We start from the raw sequence: 25,876 nt of genomic DNA, 5'->3' as shown, positions 1-25,876 counted from the left end.
ATCATGCTCCCTAACGCCAAGCCCATAATGCCGTTTCCTATATCGGTACAAGGGATTAGACCTTGTAGAAGCAAAAACCGACGTAAAAGCTAGCGGCTTCCATTTCCTCGTCAGAAACGAGTAGGGGACCGCCGCCACGCTCACGTACGCCCATACGCTCGCTCAGGGGGCCTAACTCCCGATCATCCTTCTCTGCCTCCCAGATCTCGGGGAACGTGCGGTGGAATTGCAGTTCGAGATTGTAGTCTTCGGCAAGAGCGCGGAAAGCCTCCCACGGTACGACATACTCGGGTACCTCTTCCACAGCCTCGTCCAGGAAGAAGTTGTATTTCCAACCGAATGCAGGTCGGAACACACCATCGTCTGGTGTCTTGTCAGGAAAGCGCACTCGATAGATAGAGTTGCCCCATTCAGCAGTTGGCTCCTCCTCACCCTCTTCCAGTTCTCCGTCCTCAGGTTCTGTCTGCTGCGGGGTTGTTGAGCCTTCGTCGTCCTTCTCCGCCTCTTTCTTGGCTTCGCGCTTGACGGCAGCCTCCTCGTTGAACTTGCGAACTCGCTCGCCTAAAACATCAGAGTTGGGAATGCAGCCTATGAATCGCCCTCCCTTCTTGAGTGCACCGGCGACGTTGCGCAACATGTTTCGCGCGTTCTTCTCGGATTCGAAAGCGTAGTGCATGGAAAACATCATGCTGACAACGTCGAAGCCTCGGCGGTTCATGGGTGAAGGGTCGAAGCCGACTTGCTGGATGATTTCAAGATTCTCGATGGTGTCGCCAAAACAGTCCTTAACGTGGAAACGAGCATCGAACAGGCGAGGTGCCGGTCGTCGGTGACCTCCTCGTCCACCTCTTCCGCCACGACTACCCAAAGTTCTGTAGCGGTCGCGAGCTTGTTCAATACTCACGTCAGCCGGGTCCAGACCAACATAGAGCTGAATAGGCTGAGGAGCCTGTTGCCATTTGTTCAAATCGCCGCCCTTTCCACATCCCATATCGAGCACAAGAAGGTCTTTGCCGCTGGAGCGTCCAGCCTCGCGCGAGCCAGGGGTATGGTCTTCGTCTGGTGAATATCGCTGAATGATGCAGCTCTTGATCCAATTGTTGAAAACGCGCAGCCCCTTGATCTTGCTGTCTCTTGTTCTCCAGTCGCGACCGCGCTCTGGTACATTGTTGTAGTGTTGTCTCACAAGATCGCTGTTGTTTCGGATTCTCTCCTGTTCCGCTTCATGGGCATCGTCTGCCGCAGCCTCTCGTTCTCTGTCAAGCTGGCGTTGTCGGATGGCTTCTCGCTCGGCTTCTGAGATACGCGCACGCGCGCCGGGACGCTTCAATTTCCGAGGCTGTTCGGAAGGAGAAAGGGCGCGTCGCTTTGCTGGTTGAAGCGACTTTGCATTGTATGGCTGGGGGAGATCGTCTTGCGGTTCGTCGTTGGCACGGCGTTTACGACCGTGGCGCTCATCGCCTTCGGCACGATCCGAATCTCGAACCATCTTGGATATTAAATCCGATGAGATTTTTGTCAATGTCAATGTTTCGGTATTGCAATTTCAAATGTATAGTTGAAGTTTAAGGATTGGAGTGTGAGATGGTCAAGTCCTCTGACTTATCTAATCTCAACTTTATCTGCAGGCGCTTGGGCCATGCAGATTACCCTGCACTCTCTTAACTCGGCAATTTGTTGTTTAAGTTTTATTGTCGATGCGATTTTGACAAAGATGTGATATTCAGGTAGATGATTCTGATGGCTTTTTATTATTATTATTAAACTTATCATGTTACTCTTCCATACGTAATTTGCAGTAAAGTTGTGTGTTTTGCAACGATATGGCATGCTGGTATGAAGTACATCTACCATGTCATGAACGAGAACTTTGAGGTTGAATCAAGGTTACATCACAACTGAATTGCCAATTGACATTACATCACTGTGTAACTTGAGTGGCTGTATTAACTAAAAGCTATGCAATTACTAAGCCCAATTGCTATGATTATCCCAGGGTATTTGGCGGATGGCAGGTTGTTGTTGATACAGCTTCTAAAGATTCGGTACGTACCGTCCAAGGTACTAACGTCAATCAGTGCGTGTCCCGCTGGAGCCTTGCAACAACCGCCCGGACCACTCACTCCACAGTCGCCTTGCCATCCAATTGCCTGCCACTGTCCTTGCCATACAACACCAAGCTCTACCGACCTATCTCTGAGCTTCTCTCGTCATCCATCTCCAAACACAACAACATCACCAACAATCAACAGTAAATACCGTCACACCTAACGAGCCACAAAGCTTCCCCGATATCGCATTCTGCGCATTAAAACCAGACACATACTCGACGACCACCCACCACCGTCATCATGGGTTCCGACCCCCAGTACGCCAAATGGCCATTGCTGCCTCTTTCGCAGCATGTCTTTACCCTCACAAACGGCTACGCCACTAAGAATGCGCAACAAGCCTCTGTTAAGGCCCTTCAAGATGCCATTGCCCAGGACAAGATGGCTCCTTTTTACCGATATCTCGCTCACCCCCTCGATGGCGTCCTCAACACCATTGGCGAGGGCGGCGCTTCCGCTCCCGGACGACCTCTTAGCAGGAAGTCGAGCCTCGTCGGAATGATCGCCACCAAGCCTGCTGCTGCCAACATCAGTCTCCCCTGGGATGAGGGTCTTTACAACCAGCTGAAAGAGGACAACGATCGCGAGCTAGAAGAGATCCAGAAAGAGGAGGATGATGCTGTGGAGCAAGCTGGTGATACTGAGGTCATGGCCGCCCAAGGCAAGCGAGCAGAGTTCTGGGCTCGAGTGGGAGACAAGGCATGTCTATTTTCGCCCAGGTCTTTACGATCTGGTAGCAATTCGAACTCTCCGTGCTAATACCCCATACAGGACAAAGCTATTGCCACCTACGAGAGCCTCTTCGAGAAGACGGGTATTCTCGGTACCAAGATCGACCTCGTTCTTGCTATAATACGTATGGGCTTGTTTTATGGTGACAAGCCTCTCGTGAAGAAGCATGTCGAGCGCGCCAAGGGTCTTGTCGACACAGGCGGTGACTGGGACCGTCGCAACCGCCTCAAGGCCTACGAAGGCCTGCACCTGCTCACCGTTCGATCATACAATCTCGCTGCGCCGCTGCTCCTCGACTCTCTCTCCACCTTTACCAGCTACGAGCTCTGCACTTACTCCAACCTCGTTGTGTATTCCGTTCTCGCTGGCTCAGTCTCCCTCAAGCGAGTCGATTTCAAGTCAAAGGTCGTTGATGCACCAGAGATCAAGGCAATTCTTGGTGATGGTGACGACAAGCTGCTAGCTCTGAGCGGCGCTATCAGTGCTGGACCAGGTGCTGATGACACCGTTGGCGCGAAGGCACCTAAGACGGCCACCGCTGCTGTGAATCTGACCACACTGGGCACAAGCACTGACCATCCCGAAGCTGAGATGGCCATCGACTTCAGCCCCTTGGCCCTGCTCGTCAGCAGCTTGTACAAGGGCGACTACAAGGCCTTCTTCACGTCCCTGGCCAATGTTGAGGAGCAGTTCCTGAACCAGGATCGATACCTTCACGAGCACAAGAACTGGTTCATCCGAGAGATGCGACTTCGCGCTTACCAGCAACTCCTGCAAAGCTACCGTGTTGTCGGCCTTGAGAGCATGGCTAACGACTTTGGTGTCACTGTCGACTTCCTCGACCGGTATGTTAACTGCTACACTATCACATGAAAGAACACAAGCTAATGCCACTAATCTAGTGACCTCGCCCGCTTCATTGCTGCTGGCCGCATTCCTTGCACCATCGACCGCGTGACAGGCAAGGGTGTTATCGAGACCAACCGCCCCGATGACAAGAACAAGCAATACCAAGACGTTGTGCGACAAGGCGATCAGCTCATTACAAAGCTACAAAAGTACGGCCAGGCTGTGCGGCTGAGGGGTAGCGAGAGAGCATAGATATGAGACGGATGGGGAAGTTGGTATTTGGTAATGTCATGCCAAGAAAGACAACGCAGTGGGGGAGGAAATGGGCTAGAAGAAGACGAACCCCATGCCTTTACCTATTTGCTTGACTGTATGATATAAATTAGACAGGCCATTGTGGTAATAGACTTGGCTGGGTCCCGGTGAGGCACCAAAAAGTGGTCTGATGTTCACCCCCCCGCGTTGTCCACACCGAGGCGATAACTGTGGAGTTGGTTGCATGTGTTGGATGATATGATAGAAACAAGAATCAGACTACCCCAGGATTGTTCTTTTGTACCTGCGCATGCAGACAAGGGTGACAGACATCGAAAGATCAGCAATACGACTGCATGGTGGTGTGTCTATACCCCAGGATTGGGTTCTGATACGCTCACACACTCCAAATGGTCTCGGTTTTACATATCATAAAAATTCTAGATTGGTGAACTTCTGTCTACCAAATACTGACTAGTACGCTAAACAATGCAATGCGATTTCCTATCGAACGACGCCTGGTTCTCTCCTTTTTCTCATCCGTACACCGTGGGTCTCATGTCACAGCGTAGAACCGGATCTTCGGCTCCGCACCATCGAAACCCCTCTGGGGACCCCGCCACAGGATCGGGCCCGCGATAGATGCAGTGGGGCCTGTTTCCGATATCACAACTTCTAATCATTGTTATTGTTGGTTCATCGGTACTTGTCAAGAAACTCGTTGTGGAACTTGACGATGCGGCCAACCCACTCGGTACCGGGAGCGAGGAAGGTTGTGCGGAAGTGGAGGGTATTCTCCTTCTGACCGAAACCGGATCCAGGGACGACGCAGATACCGGTGGCCTCGAGGAGGCGCATGCAGTAGAACTCATCGGCGCTTCGGCCCTCTGCCTTGGCAGCCTCGGCGGCCTTTGCAGGAAGGTTGATGGTAGGGAAGAGGTACATGGAACCTTGGGGCTCGGCGCACTCGACTCCCTCCATCTGAGAGAAAGCCTTGTGCAGGGCGGTAGCGCGCTCTTGAAGACCAGTGAAGATACCGTCGTACTCCTTCTTGTAAAGCTCGTATGAGGGCTGACCCTGCTTGGGAGGGTTGACCATCAACTCGACGATGCACTGACCGATGACGGGGGCGCAGAGCATGATGGAGATGAACTTGTAGATGTTGGCCTCGACATCGGCGTCAAAGTTGACAAGCTCGAAGTAACCACCACGGTGACCACACTCGCCAACCATACCCTTGGAGACACTGTGAAGAGAGGCGAGCTCAAGGCCGTCAAACTTGCCGGGGTGCTCCTTCTGGAGTGAGCATAGGACCTGCTTGAAGCTGTGGAACTTGCCGACAAAGACGTTTGTCTGGTAAACCTCATCAGCCATAACGACTAGGTTCTCCTCGTTGGCAAACTCGAGGACGGCACGGATGTCCTCCTCAGGGAGAGAAGCACCGGTGGGGTTACCGGGGTTGATGATGACGATGCAGCGAACATCAACGCCGTCGGCCTTGGCCCTCTCGTAAGAGGCGCGGATGGTATCGACATCAGTACCCCAGTTCCTTGACTCGTCGAGCAGGTAGGGAACAGCAGTGGCGTCAAGGAGAGACAGGGTGGCGGTGTAAAGAGGGTACTGAGGAATGGGAATGAGGATTCCGGTCTTAGGAGAGGCGCAGATAACGTTAAGGAGAGTGTTGACACCGGAAGAGGCACCAGCGGACAGGTAAATGTGCTCGGGGTCAGCAGGGAAGCCATCGCGGCCTGGGAGTTGTTAGTAAGACATCATACACACCCAAGGACAGCATAACTAACGCTCAATAAACTGTGCGATGCTTTCACGGATAGCAGGAACTCCAGTGCTGGCGCTGTAGGCGCCGACAGAGCCAATCTTGCTCAGGAGGAACTTGGCACGCTCAATGACATCGGTCTGGTAGCCAAAGTGCTTGGTAAGGGCCTCCTCGTTCTCGAGCAGGATAGGGTTCTCGAGAAGACTGGCGACCTGTCGGAAGAAGGTGATGGGCTTCTGGTCGAGCTGTTGAGGGTTGCCAATGTTGGCAGAAATGACCTCGTTGAAAGGAAGGTCGCCGGTATCGCCCTTTGCGATCTTGGCCCGGTACTCCTCGGACTTGACAGCAAGTTCGCCACGGACGGCATACTTGGCGGCGACGACGCGCTGGTTGATGTTTTCGGTAGTCAATCTCATTTTGGCAAAATATGTCGAAAAAGATGAGGTCTGTAGGTGTAGGTTGTAGTTGTAGTTGTAGTTGTAGTTGTAGTTGTAGCTGTTGTAGTGGGGGTGACGGGCAGTAGAACTTTTTGGCGGGGTACTCGAGGCGAGTAAGGGTCGTGGGGTAGATGCGGCAGTAATAGATTTACTCCAAGAACGGGGACCAACTTTATATGTTTAAAAAAACGTCGAATGTTAGCAAAGAACTGGTCGTACTGTATCACTGTACGGTTTGTAACAGCATCCAAATTAAGAACAAAGTGTCAATGCTTCGAGGCCTGAGCTGAAGCTGTGTCAAGGGGAAAGAGGGATGAGACAAGGATGAGGGACCCGGTGTGTGTAAGAGAATGAGAAAGAGATGGGCATACACTGAAGAAGGCTACTACGCCAAGACAACACTGTTGTATAAGTGTAAGTTTAAGTGTCAGAAGGGTATCGTGAACTGTAAGGGAAGAAGAGGAAAAGTCGAGGGCAGAGCCGGATACAAATATTAGAGCCAGAGAGATAGAGTAAGAGAAAAAACTAATGGAAATCCGCATATAGGCAAGGCAGATAGAAGCACCCAATCCATTGACTAACTCATGCGGGCACTACCATGTACCAAGGTAAAGAAGAGGAAATCAAAGGCTAAGGAAGGCCGAAACCCTTCGTTACCCACTCAGACAAGCACATCGACATCGCAAACACGTCCACGTCTGGGGGGCGGATGGAGACCCGGGGTGGATGCATGGGTCATGGTCATGGTCATGGTCATAGCCACTCCGTAGTGCTCTTGTACTGACAAAAGCCTCAAGATGTAAGGTAATAAAATAATAAGGTACGTAGTGTAGGTCAAGGAAATGACGGGGGTTCCCCAAAATCAGCGCATGATGCCCTGCAAATTGCCTGACATTCAACGGTAAGAATCCGGGGAGGGTCGCAGAGAAATGTCCATGACGAAAAGACTGGACAAATTGTTATTTGCCTCAGCTCAGTTCAGCCCAGTCAACTGACGGATGACGCTTGGGGGGGGGGGACGTGGAGAGGGAGAGAGAGTGCGTGGGTAGTCTATGCAGAGCCGGGGTGTGTTGGTGCCTCCAAACATGGTAAATGGGGGGCAGATTTGGGGTTTCCAAGGGCCGGAGCCGGGACCCCGGAAGGCACAGACTCGGACTGGACTCTCAGACTCAGAGTCAACAGCAGATATGAATTCCGCATAATATCTGACAGCTGATAATTCATATAACTGCAGCCATATCAAATTCATGATGCAGGAATGGTCTCGCCTCCGGCCATTTTGTCCGAAAGAAACCCTTCGGAGCGTCCCGAAGTCATGACTGACGCTGGAGGTCTTCCGAGACCATCCCGGAGTTTAGCTCGGGGCTACAACACCGCTTTTCGGCTCTTGCTCAAGTATAAAATCAAATAAAGAAGGCGGCTGAGAATGACTCTCGAAAAAGAAAAAAGGAACAAGGGGTACAGCGCTTGCAGTTACATAAGAAGACAAAAGGGTTATAAGAGATCCAATGGAACGTCCTGCCTTGCGCCAGATTCGTTAATTGGTATCAGATAAACTTTGCCTCTCTTTGCCTCTCTTTGAAGAACATATTGTTCGCGGGGCGCATGTTTCAACGGGACCGGACCGGCCCTGCAGATGTACAGATTGGAAGCAGAGCGTTTGGTTGGCTGAGGGAATAAAAAATGTACACAGAAAAGTCTTCCATCATCCACAATGGAAGCTCTCTTTTGACAAAACGTACCTGAGATAGCGGGGCTCTGGTTGCTCGCCCATCGTTGACCACTGATGGCAGATTCGTTTGTCTCGGCACTGACAGTCACTCGTGACGAGCTTAGAAGCGGCTGACATCTCAGTGTTTGTCCGAGACGGGCTGATGCCACGGGAGTTCGACGTGATAACATGATCGACCTCTTCTTGTCTTATCTTGTTTCACGGCTGGAGTTGTGGAGGCGTGGAGATCTGTGAGGCGGAACACAGAAATGAGTTAGTCGTTGAAACCGGCAGTTGAAAGAGTATAAGTAAGCACTGCCAAAAATGACTTGCAATTTGACAAAGAATAAATATCCACAAACTCGACGAAACTGGAAGTTGAAAGCCTGCCTTAAGAAGCGAAAGCTACTCTGTTGTCTGACTAGGCAAAGCAAGAGATAACTAGGTCAGGAAAGTTGATAGTCGATATCGGATCGCCAAACCCTCGTCTCGCTTATTACCGCGGCGGCCAAGTCAGTCAGACAGTTCGTGACTGATGAAAACCCCGAGTTGTTTGGGCGCAAACGATACTCAACACAGTAAATACAAAACCGTATGGCAGTGATTTCGACAAGAGGTTGAGAAACACAGCTGTGCTAAGTGCGTACCTTAGTAGTCAAGATTAATTACCCGACCTAGTGAGGGGCAATGGTGTTTGTTGGGGTGTTGGAGCTGAGATATGTCAGCTGCGGCGGGTAAATCAGTATGTTAGTACTGATCACGTCGTACAATCTACTACGAATAGCTCTTAGAAAGTGTAAAGAGTGAACATGCTTATCCTAGCTCTTTATACCGCTCCGTAGAGAAAAGAAAATACCCGACCGATATCGTGGATGGTAACACGCCGTACAAGGGTCCAACAGTAAAGTGCACCGGTCTCGGATCCATACATGTTTAGCTATCCTTGCTCAAACAAGCGTGTTGGATCTCTGCACCATGTACCGATAATAAGATGCAGATAAGGTAGTTTATATATATGCAGCTTCCAATTGGTCATTCTAAATGTCAATCAATCCCTCTCGGTGAAACTTCCAGCGAGCCCACTCACCGAGATCTGGATAATGGGGTCGCTCTATAGCGGCGTCATGTTTTCCCGGCTCCCGACCAACGTCGTTGGATCCGTAAATTTCCTATGTACGCTCACAGCGCTTGAGGTACTGGAAGATCAAGCCATCAGATCATCGTCAATCATCATGGCAAAGAAGGGTACGCATATTGTCTAATTGCTTCAGTGGCGCATCTATTCACAAAAAATATATCGTACTGACTGATCTCTTCTATAGCCAAGGCTCGTCTGGTGCATGCGCGCCTCGTTTCCATGGCCATGACTGGCTTCTTCTACACCTTCAAGCGTCCTAGAACCGCACCCATGATGAGCATGCTGAAATACGATCCCATCGGTACGACCATGCGAAATTTATGATACCCCGATCAGCTAGCTAATGCACTCAATCGCAGTGCGAAAGAAGGTCTTGTTCCTCGAGACCAAGAAGAGGAAATAAACGCCCACCCAATCTCGTTCGCCGATACCTTGTCGATACAAGACTTTCGACTCCTCCGTCTCTTGCCTGAGCTAGAAACAGCTCGCTCGCCGGCCGCCATCACTTACGTGCCATGTAACACTACACTAAAGAGCATTGCTGAAGTTTGGGCCCTGGGATCCTCGCTCTACCGATGCGACTCAACATGTACAACATAGACTACAACTATATCCTCACGACATGGCTGCACTGACATGCCACTGAATTTAACGATCGGAACCCAATAATTCTGTGTATTCTGTATCTGTGAGCTGTGTCTACCGATCAATTACAGACTACGGAGCAAATCATCATTCCATCCTCGTCCACAAATGGTCCCCTTCAAATCACAAAACTGAATCATTATTAGCCACTCCATATGTGTGCCCGTTCCACCCCTAGAATTGGTGGCCATATGCCATGCTCAAATTTTGGCTCGACTGAAGATTGGTGGAATCGTACAACATTGAACCCCCCGTGTCTCGTCTTGCCAGTTTGTTTCTGTGTTAAGTAAATGATTCGCATTGCTTTTCGAGGTATATGGATGTTCAATGTAACTGTGACTCACATGCCACTGGTATCTCCATATTCATCTTGATTTTCTGATTTGATCTTTTTCATGACAGGAGCAATGTCATTTCCTTCATCAGCATGAGCGACACGCTTTTTGTTCGGATTGGCTCCATCCGTACCACCTAAGACAGACTCCTTCGTAAAATCCTCAATGGTAGGCAACTCCCATTTCTCCGTTCTTGGCATCAAACCTGTGCGAACTTGTTCGACCATAGCTGGGTTGGTGCCGCTCGCAGCCGAACTCGCCCTGGCCATTACAAGCCGATTGTATTGGTCATGATTCAAGGCAGTTTTGATAGGATCGGCCTCTTTTGCTGAAATAGTCGCTGGCCGCAGAATGGGCCGTTGAACACTGGGCTCTCGGCGCCTTTGTTGCTCTTGTGCAATTGAAGGCGGAGGGGCTGGCAACGAGGCTTCGATTGCAGGACTGGCTACAACAACTCTGCGGCGATACCTCTCCCCTTGAGTATGGACATCGAGGGTTAAGACATCGCTGAGACTTCTGGAACGTTTTGCGCCAATGTCTTGAGCTTGGAGACCAGGACGTGTATCCTCGAAACGCTGCCCTTGGAAGTAACCTGATTCACTTCCGGTTTTGCTCTCCTGTGACTCTTGGGGGGTGACAGTCTGCAGTTTGGCAGCCAACTCGTTCCTGACCCAACTGTGTTCTTGGCTCAAGTAGGAAGCCGTGGATTGTAATATTTGATTGAGGTCAATCATTTTGTTGAATGTGGTGTTCAGGTTCTCCACACGAGGTACTCGTTCACTCATGCCGTCTAATTGACCCTTGAGTGTCTCCATAGCCTTGAGATCCGCATGTTCTCTTCGACAGAGTTCACTGCTAGTGCCAGCATCGCTCTGTAATTTGGCAAGATGCCCTTGTAAATCAGAAGTCTTCTTACGCTCCTCAAGTAACGCCTCGCGTAGAAGCTGGGACTCAGGGTTGCCTGATGAAACGGATTCCAGTTGCCGCCGGACTTGCTCAAGATGTGCTTCTATCGTGGAGCGAATGGTTTCTGATTTCGAGTTGTCGTCCTGAGATGCAGCACTCTGCTCCTGAAACCTTTTGTCGAGAGTCTCTCTGATCTCGCGGATGGCCCCTTGTAGACCTTTTTCGGCCTGTTGGCCATTTTCGAGCATAGATGATCTCAGACCTTCGAGCTTCTGAGACCATTCATGAGAAACTCGGTGTAGCGTCTCTTCAAGGTTAACAATCTTTGACTCTCGATTCTCAAGTTGTTGGATGATCTCATTGTGCAAATTGTTCTTGAGGCTATCCCTCCAGACCGAGTTGCTTTCAGAAAACCCGGCCCAGTCGTTCTTCATTTCTTCGCAAGTTCTATGAGTCTCTCGAGTCTTGATAGATATGTCGTCTAGATAGTCGACAAAAACCTGCTGACTTTCTTCAAACCGCTGCTGGTTTTTAGACTGGGTGCTTTGCTGTTCGGCCATGTTATTATGCAGTTTTTCGAAGTGGCCTTCAACAGTTTCGTGAAAGCACGCAGCAGTCTTTGCTGTGTTTGTCTGTGACGAGATAACATTGTGTATTCCCGACGCCAAACTAGAAAACATTAGCGGAAGCACTGAAGGTAAGTTAGAAATACACACCGAGTAACGATGTTAGCTTCCAAGTTCTCTAGTATTGATTTGAACTGTTCCTTTGAAGGCTGCCCCTCAATGTGTGAACTCAGGTGATCGCTTAGATGATCAAGTCTGCGGTGTTAACAAAATGTTCTGGTGGTAAGTGCAGAGGCTTACTTTTCTGAGAGGCGATCATTCATTCTGTCTTGATTCTGACTTCTCGCGTTGTGTTTATCGCTGTTCTCTTTCAGGGTAGAGAGATTAGACTGCATGTTCTTGACCATATCTACCAGTGTTGATTCCGTTTTGAGCCGGCTTTGAAGTTCACTAGCTGCTGTCCTCTCACGAATGAGTGCCTGTTGCTGATGCTCAAGCTTTATTTTCAGCTCCCCAATGACATGATTTTCTTAGTGACATAATTAGCCAGTGTCTTCAAGTATGGGAATCGGTTCTTACTCTTTTGGGTCTCTTGTTCTGTCTCAGCCCGGTATTTCTCGACACAGCTCCTGAGTTCCTCACGTTTCTTTCGACTAGCCTCAAGAGCTAACTCGACGTCTTTGGCATCTATATCACGCTTCTCTTTTCCCTTCTGCAGTTCCATGATTTCTTTGTAAAGAGCATGCATTCGTTTGAACAGATCTTGTTGTTCTGTCATGGCTTCGTTGAGCTTGTTTCGATTCTTGCAATATTTTTGATGAATCGCTGCTTTGTCTTCTTGGGATTTGGCCAAACCTGAACGCAGTGATTCGACCTCGCTGAGTAGTTTCTGGCTTTCCTTTTCGGCCAGAGATCCTTCTTCTTTCCGAGCTTTGTGAAGATCCACTAGTTCTTGAATCTCTGTGTCCTTCTCACAGATGAGATGTTTTGACATTTCCAAGGCTTCTTCTGCACAGCGAACCTCATCCTCGAGACGAGCAATCTCTTTAGCTGCCTCGATGCGTTCGGCTTCAGAGATTTGGATACATTCGTTCCAGTGTTGAGCCACATTTTGCATAGCAAGCTTCTTTCTGTCAGGGTCTACTGTAGTTCGAGATCGTCCGTTCCGTCTCGACGAGCGTTTCCTTGAGACATTGCTTGCTCTAGACTGTGGGCGATCAAGATCCTTCTCCGAGTCTCTGTAGTGATCAGATCTTGCAGTCGGCTGCCTAGACCAGTAACCACGTGAAGAACGACTTCGTCTCGTAGCCCTTGGAGATTGCGGAGCAGGCATTTCCAGATCGCCGCAAGTGCTAGGAGACGACACGCGATGGTGAGGTGGACCATTCTGGGCAATGTGAGGAAGCGGCAGTTTCAGATGCTCAAGATTGCGCACTAGATGGCTATATCAGTACAAACAACAACAACCGAGAAGTGATTGATCTTATCCTACCACGTTCGCTCGCTGGGACGAATGCGATATGACTCTTGTCCTGCGTATGCTGGGATGTTTCGACTTGGTCAGCCACTCTAGAAGGCTGCGGAGAACTTGAAAATGCTTTGGTTCTCGGGGGCGGCGCCGGTAGCCCAACAACAGCAGCTCTACCCATTCGCTCAGAGCTTTCAGCACACAAAACCGCGGGCCCAGTGTTAATGTTCTGAGGAGTCCCCCCTCGAGAACTCTTTGGAGAATAACGCCCCTGTTGCCTAGGAGAGACTGCAATATCTCGATAAGAAGGAGCAGGAGAACCATGGGGGGAAGGTTGTCTCCCAACTAGTCCGATCTCGGGTAGATCCAAGGGCGGAGGTCGAGGAATCCGTATGTTAGGGGGACGTGGTGGATTAGGAGGAGGGATGCGTGGAACGGTGCTCGTCGAGTGAAAGAACTTGGAAGTTTCATTCGTCTGAGATTGTTCAGTTTTGGGCCGTTCAGAGAACTGCCCAGGGCGAGGTGGCTTCTTTGTACCAAACGAGAAACCCTCAGAGATGTTGGATATTGATACATCTTCTTTTGGTACGGAAAACCGCTTGACATGAATCTTGCTTGTGTACACATTGGATGTTACCTGAGAGTCAGGGATGACTGAAGGTAGTTTTTCGAAATCTCTCTCATCTCCAACATGACCGAATGATGCTAGGGAGGTATTTTGGCCGAGGCCTGGAGATCGTGATCCGGGCGAAGCGGACATTGTCTTATCACAGGCCAAAAAGGCCTTGATATTGGCAGAGCAACAGTATGGCTTGGATTGCGAAGAAGGACGACTTGATAGAGTATCTGGAGAGAAGAGACAATGTTCCAATGAATTGTGTTGTTGAAGAAGATTTTGGCTAAGAGGAGAATGCTGTCTGGTCTTTCCTGCGCCTTTCTTTCCACATTGTACCTTCTGTCTGACAAATCCAGGAAGTTGTTGCTATGCGACTTCCCGTTCAATCTTCAGTCAAGCAATGATTGGTGTCTAGAGGAAGGCACAACCAGTTTGGGTGTGTTCAACATTATTTATCTGGAAAGAGCAGACGGGACATTCGAAAAAACATCAACTTTACTTGCTGTTATCCTCACAACAGGCATATTAGTAGGTTAGTATGCAGACGATTTAGTTGGGGAGCATGTCTACCAATAGGTAGGTGGTATTCTTTTAATACAGTAGCCATGAACCCTTCTAACACATTATTTCCTACATATTTGGCCCAGTTCTGTCACTCTCCATTCTCATCACAGTTATCGTGTTTAGCAGGCAATAGAAAAGTTGACCTCTACACTTTAGGATAAAAAAAATAGACAGCCCGAAAAGCGTGGTGTAAAAACCATAGACCGACTTAGTGATTTGGTTTCTGATGCTCCCAGCCACGCAAAGGCGTTATCTGCACACGGTTGGTGAGGGTATGATGTTTATTTCTTCCTCTGAAGAGAACACTCTCGAGCATCTTCTGCATGCCTATACGCACGAATCAGTTACTCAAATGGTTCAAAGAAGCTGTGGACATTCGGGGCGAGGAAATAGTGATTTGTGATAATATAACTTCAATATAGCTATCGAGTGATATCACACACGGCCTCATAAACCCTGTTGACAAGGATTTGGGCTGATCATGCAGGGGATTGTTCCTCGCAAAAAGAGACGGTCTCACATGCAGGCAGTATCTAGTTCAGTTAAGCGGTAACGCCAAATCCGACATCGATGATCTATTAAAGATCAACTTGTGCTACATGGCCAAGTATCTCGCTTAGAGACGAGACAGTGCAGAAGCGGTTATCTTGAAATTAAGGAAATAGACGAAACTCCAATGTCGGTCACACAATGTCAGCAAGATGCAAGATAAGCATATCAAGACCTATTTCTGACTCTGGGCGCTTCGCATGAGACTTGGAGATCGACGTCAGAGACGCATGGGCCACCCTTACAAGCTATATTGATCCAACCGCCACTATCACCGGTCAGTATGTCAGAATGAAACCCATCTCCAACATCCACATGCACTACAACTTAATCCCCAGACTAAGACGCTGCAGGGCCAATCCAGCGGCTCATCACTGTGAAACATAAGAAAAATATTCTCTGGGCACAAGCAACGGCCCTGCATTAATCACCCTTTGGCGCGTGATGAGCAACGAGCATTGAGGTTGTTCAAGTGGCTATACGCTTGTCTCATTGGTTGGACCCCTGTTTGAGGCTTTGCCGCTCAGCGCTTCGAGCTTTACGATCACCAATCACGACCAAGCATGTACCTATATCGCGGTTCCTGTGTTGTGCTTGAGTCTCGACCCAGCAATGAGGATCCAATAACGATTCGCCTTGAACCTTCGGGAGTTGAGGGCCAAGTCGGTATCAAGGGGTTGCTGGGACTGGGTACGACCTATGTGGGGGATGGAAGAAAAGAGATCCATGGATGTAAATACAATGCCCATCCTCTCGATATGGCTATATTCTTACGAAAATTCTGGCCCTTTTATCTTAATTATATGGTGTTGTTGCTTTCTTCCATACCCAAGGTTCTGTGAGCCTTCTTTTTCACATTCTCGAACAACCAATTCCACAGCAACAACAAGCTTTTATTCAAGCATAATGTCTCAAACAACCGATGCTTTCCCGTTGGCATCGGAGGTGTACAATGACGCCCCGAGTGCAGACTCTGGCACCGATGCCGGTGCTGCTGGCGACAGTTCAGGCAACTCCGTTTCTATCTCACAAGGCGGTATGATCGCCATCGTTATTGTTGTCGTTGTTGTCAGTTTAGTTGGTAGTAAGTATCGCCAATGTATTATCTCGCTGCATATGCTAACTTCATTGATAGTTTCCACAGCTGCTCTTTTCTTCATTGCAAAGAAGCGTGAATGGACAATGCGAGAGACGCTTAGAAAGTCTGCTCGCAAGGTTGTCACCGCTCTCACACCCCGAAGAACAGAGTTCCCATCTTCAGTCAAGGACGGGCCTATCCCAACTCATCGTAATCGTACACGGATTGACGATGATGTCCCCCCAACACCAAGAATCCGACCTGAAGATCTTGAAAAAGGACTGGCACAAGCAAAGGCAAAGCGGAAGGAGAAGAAGTGGACACGAAAATGAACAACAACATAAGGTGTCGGCCAAGGATGACTTAGCTGGTAATCACACTAGCGGAGAACGGTCGTAGGGATGTTCGATGGTCGTGGCCTTAAACTGATGTTTCCAACGGACAGGATCCGGGTATCATTCATGTATAAATAGTAACCCTCCACGCATGGGCTGTCTCATCTTTTCTCCATGAACTGAACGATAACGCCTTTGCTATTTTTGATAATGAATTCCAAGCGCCTATTTTCTCCTTCTTAGATCCGTCTAAATGTATTACCGCTGGCACTTCGTCGAGCAGCTCCAGTTCGCTTATCTCTGGGTTCGGCAGGCAACTCATCCTCTCGTTCCTTTTGTTTCCTCCTTGACTCAGGGATAAACGAGACTTGTCGTTCACCGACAACTTCACCATGGGCTTTGTTGACGCGCCCGAACTTCTGTTGTCTTGAGCCAAGCGCTGTGTCCCTGACGGCTCGTCCCTGGTTGCTGGTTGATGAAACACGCATGACAACATCTTCGTCCTTGGTCTTCTTCTTGGGTGCGGCGACAGGCTTATCCATATCCTCATCGCTGGACTGATCGTCATCGGAGTCCTTGGCTTGGTAGCGCGTGGGGCCCTTGGGTTGAGTGGCCTGCTCAACCATAGTGCTTGGGTTGAGGGCGCGGAATTCTCCAGTATTCTCGTCGACCTGGAAGGCTTCATCCTCGAACATCTTGTTGAAACGGTCATCGCCAAGAACACCAGCCTTGGTATCGACTTCTTCTCTGTTCTCCTGCTTCTTGAGAAGCTTGTCGACCAACTTCTGGTTGACCTTGACCTTCTTGGTGCCTCTGATTCTGCTTGCGCGCTCCTTCTCAACCTTATCCTTGATACGCTTCGTTCTCTCTTCCTCCCAGACATACGGGTTGGCAATCAACCTAGCCTGCTCGTACAGCTTGGAGGCCACAAAGTAACCGTGCATGTAAGGTCGGAGCAGGTTGGTCTTTCCAACAAGGTGAGACAAGCTCAGTTGCTTCAATTCGGGAAGTGTCAAGAACTTGTAGTTGTCGTATGTTTCGGTGCGCACCTCCTCGGCCATCTCTTCGACCATGTTGTCCAAGAACGCGCACCACTTGGGCGCGGGACCAAGTTGAGGAACGAAGAATGCGTGCTGCTGCTTGCCTTCGTTGGCTGTCATGATCATACCAGTGTCTTTACACCAAGCAACGTCGTTGATGTCCACAATAGGTTCCACGGACGTCCATGGGTCTCCTGTCTGCTCATCCCACAGCTTAATGATGCGCTTATCAGCCGACAGGATTTTCTTTTCTTGTGATGCCGTTGTCATGTGTATAAGCTTTTGCACTGCGAATCCATAACCCTGATCCTTCTTCATGAGAGGTACAGGTCGTCGGAGATCAAAAATCTGCATCATGCCGGTCGACGAGCCAGTGACGATGGAAAGACCTGTAGGACTGAAGTCAAGTGCTGTGACTTCACCGTCATGGCCGCCCAACATGGCAACTCTGGACTTGGATCGAGGATCCCAGAACTCAACAGTTCCTATCGAAGTTCCGAAAGCAAGTAGATTGTGGGTGTTTGTTGCAATGGCCGCAGTGTTGACACTACCGACTCCAATTCCTCCTTGTAGACCACCGCCAGTCAATTCGTCGTCGCCACCAACATCGACCTGGTATGACTTCATGAAACGTCCCAACTCAAGGTTCATACGAAATACTTCACCCTTGCCATCACCATCGAGGCCGACGGATGGTACAAGAGCCTCGGTGGACTGTCGGTCATAGACAAGGGCTCGGCCGTATCTTGGAAGACGAACTTCATAGTGGCAGCCCATGGGAGTGTGAAATTCGAGGCGGCGATCGGTTTGTAGATGTATGGACTTGGAGTAATCGGACGACAGAAGCTCAAAGGAATGGTTGAGGGCGTTGGTGTGACGGGCGAAAGACAGCGACAGCTGAGATAAGTTGTGAACATGAATCTGCGGCTTGTATGTGCCAGTGCTCATGATCCAGCCGCCATCGTCACTGACTCGAATGCAGTTGCTGGCCTCCTCGAACTCGAAATCCTGGAGGAGCTCGACACGATTCTGGTATTCGGCATCATCCTTCAAACTTCGCTTTCTGCGTCGCGCAAGCCAGTCGGGAAGAGGTCGGGCTGAAGATGCGCCCGAGATTGTGTATACGGGAACGGTGCCCGGGTTTGACAACTTCATGGCGACGGTGTTCTTGGTGAGTCGCAAGAACAGAGGTTGTTGCTGTACTGTAGGTAGTAAGTTTTGCGTCGGGGCGGATGCGACTGGACTAGAGTTGGAAAAAAATCAAGGTGAAGAAAAAGTATGCCCCACTAAGTTCGGTGAGCTCGGTGACCGGGCTTCGGTGAAGCAACCTACCTCCCCGGCCATCGGGCCACCTGCTCCTATCTGTTTATCAGAAAGTCAATAGGCTAGTCCCTTGGAGGGCCCCTAAATACTGACGTCCTCCATCAAACATCCATCAGGGACCCCCCTAAAACGTCCCTGTTTACTCACTTTCTGGCGCCCCATCCTAGCTGAGGCCCTGGCTCCCGTGCGAACCTCCACTGAATTTCTATCTCCGCCAACGCCTAGTCTCTGAATCGCGACAGACATCCCATGTATCATCGAACATCGACTTAATACAGGTTATCAACACCTCGATCACTAATTGCAAGGCAGTACAACATAGGTCTGATGGCTTAGCTCGATATCAATTCCTACTGTTCGAACGATCATCTTACCGACCGAGCAAATTAAGCTCCCCACGGCGCCATCCCCGAGCTGCTTGCTCGGCACCAGTGTCTCGTTCGTTGAGATGGAGTCCGGAGAATCGACGGCCCCAACAACCACAATTTTAACTACGATATTTCGAGGACCCCCGTGTTAACCCTGCACTTTGACTGCCTTTAACGGTGATAACGACAAGCACCGGGCCCATCTAGGCTTGCGCCTGGCCGTTGTGCCTCAAGCCGCATTCACAGTTGCGACTTCGGGGCGGCGAGGAAACTGTCGCAATGGAGACCAGCGAATATGAAACGAATACTCTGTCGATAGTGAGCGGCACAGAACTTTCCTTTCCATCACCATCTGACATTTAGATCTGCAGAACAACATCGCGTCGATAGCCTTTCGCATTTACGAGCCATCCACAGACCAATCGCATAGCTTCCAATCATCCGCCCTCGAAATTCAAAGTACCTTTCGTGACCAAGGAAAGTTAGTTTCGTACGACGCCGACCGAGGAGGAATATGGATCTTTCAGATCACTAATAAAGACGGAGCAAGCAAGGCTGTCAGTTTTGGCTCGGCTGTCAGTCTTGAAGCTTGCGGCTACACGCTGGGAATGGTCGATGAGGGTACACTCGAACCTGCTGCTTTACAGAAGAACCGCATCCCCGGCAACACAACACAAAATGCTCCAACAAACACGGCCGCGACAACATCTCCTGCCGAACCACATCAGCGCAACCCCTTAATTTCACCCATACAAACCGCCGGAGCCCAGGCAGAAGGAGGCGCTCAACTTCCGGCCCAGCCTGCCGACACCAGGACGACCCAGCCAGTACCCAACATCATATACGAGCAGTTTATTACCGCAGTAATTTCCTCGATAACACTCGCGTTTTGCAGCCAGTCTATGGCGGTTCCTCTCAACTACAGGACAATATTAATCCCACCGTTACAAGCCGATACGAACGAACACGAAAAGGATTCTCTGCCAGCTGATCCTGTAATTGGTACATTCAAAACTTATCTTACGACCACAGGGTCCCTCGTGGTCAGCCTTTACTTCTCTTATTGCCAGAATCTGGCTACTGTTGAAGATGTGCTTTCCGGAGATTCTTCATCGCCGAGCGGCTCGATATTAGCTGCCCCTTATGGAGTTTTCGCTACTAAATCTGGCTTTTCCAATGGAGATATAGATCGGAGTCTTGCACAGACACCGAACACACAAGCTATGAGTGTCAGAAGTGTCCCAGACACACATGACTCACTCTGGAAGCATTCGTGCCTCAAGGCCCTTGAATACTGTGGACTGAATCCGTCTAACTTCAAAGCGGGATTATGGGTTAATCTTCTCATCACGAAGCCGACTTCGCAGGATGTCGATGGAGAGCAGAAGCGACTGCGAGCCACCGTTCCGTGGCCAGGAGCTCTTTGCTTTCGCAAAAAATCATTGGAGGTATCGACGACCCACCGTGTGGGAGATACTATCCTGAGTGGCCACGAGGAATGCCACGATCCTTTGGGTGATGCTCGTGGATGGTTTGCTAGTACTTCTGAAAGGGAAGAGAGGGTCTCCAAGCGCAAAGCCGAGCGTGCCCATGCTGCCCCAAAAGAGGTCAACGGTGCTAACCTCCAAGCTCAAAGTCTCAGCGGCCAATCCCCACTATCAATACGGCGCCCAAGTACGGCCACTGCTGGTGTCATGTATCCGACTCCTCCTGATGCTATCCAACAGCACCTCGGCGTTACTCCTTCTATAGATGGAGCGACCTCTAGCCCTAATAACCCCCCTCCAACTCTAGCAGTTGCTGACGCCGATACCGCGATGCCAACAGTAACACCGATGGCCGACGTCGATAATGATATGTGGGACGGCGGTCACGAACAAAAGAGAGCGCGAAGCGATAGCAACTTGCTTGGTGATACTGAGGACATAATGAATGATATGGCGGGAGACGTATTTGGCGATCATGATGTGACAGAAGACGATTTCAACTTTTTTGATGGACCTGACGGTAACGACATGGATATCGACATGTCCGATTTGCAACCGATTTCGCATCAAATTCCGCATCCACCACTTCCTCAAGCGATACTCCCTCAAGCGATGCCCCTTCAAGCGATGCCCCCACCGGTGATCATGCAGCCACTGCCCCAGAAAGTCATCGAGCCACAGCCCGAGATCAAGCCAAAGCCAAGGCCAAGGCCAAGGCCCAAGATCCATGAGCCTGTTTTTGCGAAGCCAGAATTAAAACACGCCAGAAGCTCCCTCAATGATGAGCTCAACCACAAGGTCAAAACTGAACGATCAAATTCCAACAAGCGAGGATCCAGCCCCTTTGACCCAGATACTGTGTTCAAGCGGGTCAAAGCTTCTCTGGCTAGCCCTACGCAGGAGAACTTCACCTTTCAAGCCCCCCTCCGGCGCAAGAGTAGCATTTTTGAGAAAGTCGAGTTTGACCCCAAGATTCCTCTGATCAACAAGAAGTACGAACACGGTGGCGCGTTTGACTTTTCGAAGGACTTGGGCAGTGGGGACTTGAAGCGTGATACTGAAGGCCTTTCCAGAGACGAATATCTTGAACGCCAAGGGAAGCTTAATCCGGATTCCAAGACCTTTCCTGGCGTCTCTTTGATCAGAAGCTTGACCGGTGCAGACGGATCTGCTAATCACGCAAATGCCCAAAAATCGAATTGCAATGCATCTTTCTCAGAAGATAGCGATGTCGATTCAGAGGCAGATGACCTGAGTTCACTTTCTGGTGGCCCTGTCTCGCCCATTAAGTCCAGCGTGAAACGAACAGTTGTGGATGATGACGCAGTTTCGCAAGCCACAACATCGCGAGAGGGAGAGCTGATGGACGATGCCACTGAAGAGCAGCTTGCGATCGAACTACCCAAACTGTCAAAGACAGAGTCATACGAAATGCCGCTTCATCGTTTCTTTTCGGACCCGGAGCCTCTGAATGCAGAAGTGGGACTTTCCAACAACGAATTTGTTGAGGTTGCACAGATTGTTACCGAACAGGCTGCTACTGGCCGACTTGATATTGGTATTGATCACAAGAACGGATCGTCTGTTGCACTTGCAACAATGAAGGGCCATGAGCTCAATGTTGCTCGCAGTTCTCTTCAACTTCTCCACAACGTCATTCCCTCGAATCTTGGAAGCGCCACGGCGGTAAGATTGAAAGGATTACTCGAGATACTGGACCTTCCACTCGCGGGACAGCCAACTCGTCTCCAACCCCGGCCGATACCTGGCAGGGATACCAATGTAGAGCAACTACGGGCCAACAACCTCTACCAGATTCCTGTACCTCATCTTGAGGTCCGTAGATCAGAAACGAAACTATCAGTACTTCCGTCATCTGTTTCGTTCTGGGAAGGTCTTGGACTGTCACCTTCGTGGGGCCCGAAGGACATCACTGCTCTTTGTATATTTCCTGGCTGGAAGGGAATGTCTGATCACGTCGGAAGTTTTATCAGCCGCTTGAAGAGTGTATACGAATCGTTGAAACTAGGTACCTTCAACAACCTGCCCTTGTCTGGAGACTGGGACGACGGTGTTTTGCCTTATGAGGTCGATAGGATTTCGACCTCACCTGACGCAACTGTTACTGGTCATGGCTCCTCTCTAGTGGAGAGCATGGAAGTGCTCCGAAGCTCTCTATCAGAATTGAAGTCCAAGGACAAGAATCTAGTCATCTACTTCGTCTACTCGCCTGACAATCCCGCGTCTATCATCGAAGCTTGCACCGCTTTCTACCGCTGTTTCGGCGAGTATAGTGAACTCCTAGCAGACCGCAGAGAATCACCGCAGAATGAGCTGGTATTGCAGCTTGTGTCGTCGAATCTAATATCGTCTACGACATCTCTAGTTGTTCCAACCCCAGCGGAAATGATCAAACTCTGTGTCGAGACTTATGACAGATGCACGCTGTTTCTGGGCGCTGAACATGGAGGGCCTACCCCTGCACCTGCAGTCATGCTTGAACAACCTCCGCCTCGAATGATCGACTTCAAATTGACTACCTCACCTTCTCAATCCCTTATGCACGAAAACTCATGTATTCATGTGGGCTACGCTGAAAGCCTTGATGGTCGTTGGATCACGGCTGCATGGACCGACAACCGTGGGCAACGACAAGCGACTGCATCTTACTCTATTACGAGGAGCAGAACCCCTGATCGCTCTACTTCCCACCATAAAGCAGCCATTATAGCTGAAATCTGGGCGACGACGCTGACTATGATATCGATATGGAAAGTGCACTGGCGAGTAATCATCACCAGATCAGGACCAATGGACCAGAAAGAGGTTGAGTGGTGGCAAGCAGCATCGACACTCGATGACAAGTATTCTTTCACGATGGTCTTGATGTCAGTTGACACCAGCCCATCCCTACAACTTGTACCGCCCGTTGTGAAGATTCCTCATGCGGCAACTTCGGCGTTCTACTCGACACCTGTGTCCACGCCCCAGGCTAACATTGTCTCGCCGGAGCAAACAACGACTCCAGCAACTCCTATGCGGGAAGCTAGTACCCTGGCTGCCACCCCAGGTGCCGAGAGTGCTACGGAACCAGATGCCGATTCTTTCTTGATTGACGCCACTGATCAAACATGGGGCGCAATCTCTGGACATCGATTCGGCAACTCCACTACGCTTCTTGAAATGCGGCCTGCACTTGCTAGTGGTTACTTGATAAAACGAACGGGAATCAAGATTGAAGATCCTCCAGTTGTGATGGAGGTTAACCTTGTCCATACAGAAGCTACCCCTCGTGCGTACGAGCCGCTTCTTCGAGAGATGCTGTGTTACTTTAGGGGTCTTGGTACTTTGGCCCGTGCTAGAGGCGTCACAGATCGTGAGACGGATGTTCGACCTTGGCATATTGCAGTAGCCGAGAAGGGCGTACGAGCGCTGCATCTTTTGTTATAATTGGAGAGGCATTGGAAGGCGTCATCATTGGTGGGAGATTGGCGTATGTGTTGGTGTATGGCGTTTTTACTTTGTGTGCATATACTATGATTGGATAGTCAACGAAGATGCGAATATAGTTTGGCTTTATGCTGCCTTTGGAAGATATTCAATTTCTTAATCTTAGCTACACAGTGACTCATGGGCTACAGAAACAAGGAACACTGGATATTGGTACTGATAAACTCTTATAAAATAAGCACAAAGTAAATGAAATCTAAAATCCTTATATAACGAGACATTCCACAGCCACCGCCCACAACCATACCTATCCTTGTTGAGCTTGCAGTCATCTGCTGATTGAAGGACATGGAATGCTTACCCTCGATTGAATGTTATTGAAAAAACAGTTCAGTGAACCGGTCTTCCTCATCCAGCCCATCACGCCCTCGTAGGCGCCAGAGTTGTCTTTGACGGTCCCAAATCCAGAAATGATGGCCCGGGTGCGTCTCGAATTCGTTCTGCTGACACTGCTGTATTACTTCTCGGTCTTCCATTTCTCCAGACTCTTTGCATACAAAAGACCAGTTGGAGATGGGAGAGTATGCCTCTGAAATGTAAGACGCGGAACCAAGGGATGATTTCCCACCACAACCCTCGGCGCAATTTTTGGGTCCAGGCTTGAAGTGAGTCCGGTCAAGGTGAGCAGCAACGTTGCAGTAAGCACCGAATGTTTGATCATTAGTATCTAAATAAGGGGCTTGTGGGAAGGAAACATTGTGGATGCTATTACTAAAGTCCGTGATCCAGTTGTCGGCGTCTGAGCCAGTGTTGCTGATGCTATAAAATGTTGGGCTGGGCGATGACTCAGAGCTAACTTCTGATGGCCTTTCGATTTCTTCTGGTTCCGAACCAGCAACGTCAGTTTTGACGTTGTCCGGTTGAGCCTTGGGGCGAAAAAGGCTCATCAGGTCTTTCAACATATTTTCAGACCGTTTGTTTGCAGCCGAAATACCGTGTTTCTGGAAATATTCTCGAGTGTCAGGCTGAAGAGGCAATTGCTCTTCTGGGGGACTGATATGAACACTTCGGTAGATTTCGTTGGTATTATCTCCTAGAATGAGATCTTGTTCGAGACCAGGAGCGATGTGAACTTGACTAGTCTCGAGGTTCTGGTCAAGTCCATCGAATGTCCAGGAAATCCAGACAACAGGAGGGACTTTGGTGGCTTGTTTATGGTCGGCACTTCTTAGTTTCTCTGCCAGTTTGTTGGATATGAGACCATTCTCTCCTCTTCCGTATACGAGAGCAGTGATATGGAACGGGCCGTGGGATTCGCAGGGTCGCTTCGACAAGGGTTGATCCACGGTGAGTGGCCCCCAATGCCTTATGATGATGAGGTAACTGTCAGTACAAGTATAATCATACGGCATTTCTTCGGTTTCCTATGTCAGGTCCATCAATACTGAGTTGGCGAGGAAGACAAGGAATGATGAAGGCTTACGCGACTGTGGACACGAAGTTTGACATAAGGATAATTGAGTAGTTTGAGGGATGACTATTGAAATGAGTGAAGCAACAGTCCCAATGGGGTAATGAGAGTGGGATGTGTACAGGACTTGTAGGCAGAGCCCTGAAGACGAAGTTGAGCCTCAAGTAACGGAACCATGGTATTAAGGCATCGGGGAATGGAACTCTGCAGGACTGGAATTGAGGCGAATCTTATAATATTGCAAAACGTTCCTGAAAGCACTTTGAGAAAAGTCAGCAGATTCTGTAACCGGGCGAGTGTTGCATATTTCGGTAGGTAGGGAAGAAGTGCTTTTGCCGAGATGGATGGGATGTACAGAATCAGGCTCTGAGTTTAGATGTGTAAGTCATGGTTGAGACAGCCACGCACATACATCCCTTCCTCTTAGCTGCTCATGCTGCATCTTGCATGACACCCTCGATATGAGCTGAGCTGAGCTGAGTCGTCACATCATAATCCATCACATCACATTGCATCGCATTAGCTTGAATAGTTCCATGCAAGAAACGATTTGGAAATTACATTCCAAAAGCTCGACTCCCTCGACTTTATTGTTTATTCTATCAACGACTCCGAGTCAGGATTCAGTCACTAGAATTACAACCCCCTGCAAGATACGTTGATTTCAT

General features: G+C 49.6%; 9 protein-coding genes across 9 annotated transcripts, besides 2 other annotated features; 4 read left to right on the top strand and 5 right to left on the bottom strand.

Moving 5' to 3' along the window:
* Positions 1 to 55: 55 nt before the first annotated feature.
* On the bottom strand, positions 56 to 1,489 carry FPSE_05661 (uncharacterized protein; the record flags this gene model as incomplete). Its single annotated transcript, XM_009258779.1, has 1 exon — positions 56 to 1,489. One exon carries the CDS (start codon positions 1,487 to 1,489, stop codon positions 56 to 58), a length of 1,434 nt encoding a protein of 477 aa, XP_009257054.1.
* An 862-nt stretch (positions 1,490 to 2,351) lies between these two features.
* FPSE_05660 (uncharacterized protein) lies at positions 2,352 to 3,944 on the top strand (the record flags this gene model as incomplete). Its single annotated transcript, XM_009258778.1, has 3 exons — positions 2,352 to 2,798; positions 2,883 to 3,688; positions 3,746 to 3,944. 3 exons carry the CDS (start codon positions 2,352 to 2,354, stop codon positions 3,942 to 3,944), a joined length of 1,452 nt encoding a protein of 483 aa, XP_009257053.1.
* Positions 3,945 to 4,643: 699 nt separating this feature from the next.
* FPSE_05659 (uncharacterized protein) lies at positions 4,644 to 6,137 on the bottom strand (the record flags this gene model as incomplete). Its single annotated transcript, XM_009258777.1, has 2 exons — positions 4,644 to 5,695; positions 5,747 to 6,137. The coding sequence occupies 2 exons, from the start codon at positions 6,135 to 6,137 to the stop codon at positions 4,644 to 4,646; spliced, it is 1,443 nt and encodes a 480-aa protein (XP_009257052.1).
* Positions 6,138 to 6,179: 42 nt separating this feature from the next.
* Positions 6,180 to 6,226: a microsatellite.
* A 2,875-nt stretch (positions 6,227 to 9,101) lies between these two features.
* On the top strand, positions 9,102 to 9,410 carry FPSE_05658 (uncharacterized protein; the record flags this gene model as incomplete). Its single annotated transcript, XM_009258776.1, has 3 exons — positions 9,102 to 9,114; positions 9,192 to 9,308; positions 9,367 to 9,410. The coding sequence occupies 3 exons, from the start codon at positions 9,102 to 9,104 to the stop codon at positions 9,408 to 9,410; spliced, it is 174 nt and encodes a 57-aa protein (XP_009257051.1).
* A 582-nt stretch (positions 9,411 to 9,992) lies between these two features.
* On the bottom strand, positions 9,993 to 13,687 carry FPSE_05657 (uncharacterized protein; the record flags this gene model as incomplete). Its single annotated transcript, XM_009258775.1, has 5 exons — positions 9,993 to 11,562; positions 11,610 to 11,714; positions 11,760 to 11,988; positions 12,039 to 12,893; positions 12,952 to 13,687. The coding sequence occupies 5 exons, from the start codon at positions 13,685 to 13,687 to the stop codon at positions 9,993 to 9,995; spliced, it is 3,495 nt and encodes a 1,164-aa protein (XP_009257050.1).
* Positions 13,688 to 15,562: 1,875 nt separating this feature from the next.
* On the top strand, positions 15,563 to 16,066 carry FPSE_05656 (uncharacterized protein; the record flags this gene model as incomplete). Its single annotated transcript, XM_009258774.1, has 2 exons — positions 15,563 to 15,740; positions 15,792 to 16,066. 2 exons carry the CDS (start codon positions 15,563 to 15,565, stop codon positions 16,064 to 16,066), a joined length of 453 nt encoding a protein of 150 aa, XP_009257049.1.
* Positions 16,067 to 16,308: 242 nt separating this feature from the next.
* Positions 16,309 to 18,264, bottom strand: FPSE_05655 (uncharacterized protein; the record flags this gene model as incomplete). Its single annotated transcript, XM_009258773.1, has 1 exon — positions 16,309 to 18,264. The coding sequence occupies one exon, from the start codon at positions 18,262 to 18,264 to the stop codon at positions 16,309 to 16,311; it is 1,956 nt and encodes a 651-aa protein (XP_009257048.1).
* Positions 18,265 to 19,079: 815 nt separating this feature from the next.
* FPSE_05654 (uncharacterized protein) lies at positions 19,080 to 23,737 on the top strand (the record flags this gene model as incomplete). Its single annotated transcript, XM_009258772.1, has 2 exons — positions 19,080 to 19,118; positions 19,172 to 23,737. The coding sequence occupies 2 exons, from the start codon at positions 19,080 to 19,082 to the stop codon at positions 23,735 to 23,737; spliced, it is 4,605 nt and encodes a 1,534-aa protein (XP_009257047.1).
* Positions 23,738 to 24,111: 374 nt separating this feature from the next.
* Positions 24,112 to 25,149, bottom strand: FPSE_05653 (uncharacterized protein; the record flags this gene model as incomplete). Its single annotated transcript, XM_009258771.1, has 1 exon — positions 24,112 to 25,149. One exon carries the CDS (start codon positions 25,147 to 25,149, stop codon positions 24,112 to 24,114), a length of 1,038 nt encoding a protein of 345 aa, XP_009257046.1.
* Positions 25,150 to 25,690: 541 nt separating this feature from the next.
* Positions 25,691 to 25,730: a microsatellite.
* Positions 25,731 to 25,876: the final 146 nt, after the last annotated feature.

The sequence above is a fragment of the Fusarium pseudograminearum genome, chromosome 2 (genome assembly GCF_000303195.2).
Source record: "Fusarium pseudograminearum CS3096 chromosome 2, whole genome shotgun sequence".
NCBI classification, from domain to species: Eukaryota; Fungi; Ascomycota; class Sordariomycetes; order Hypocreales; family Nectriaceae; genus Fusarium; species Fusarium pseudograminearum.
This window is presented reverse-complemented; position numbering and strand designations above follow the sequence as displayed.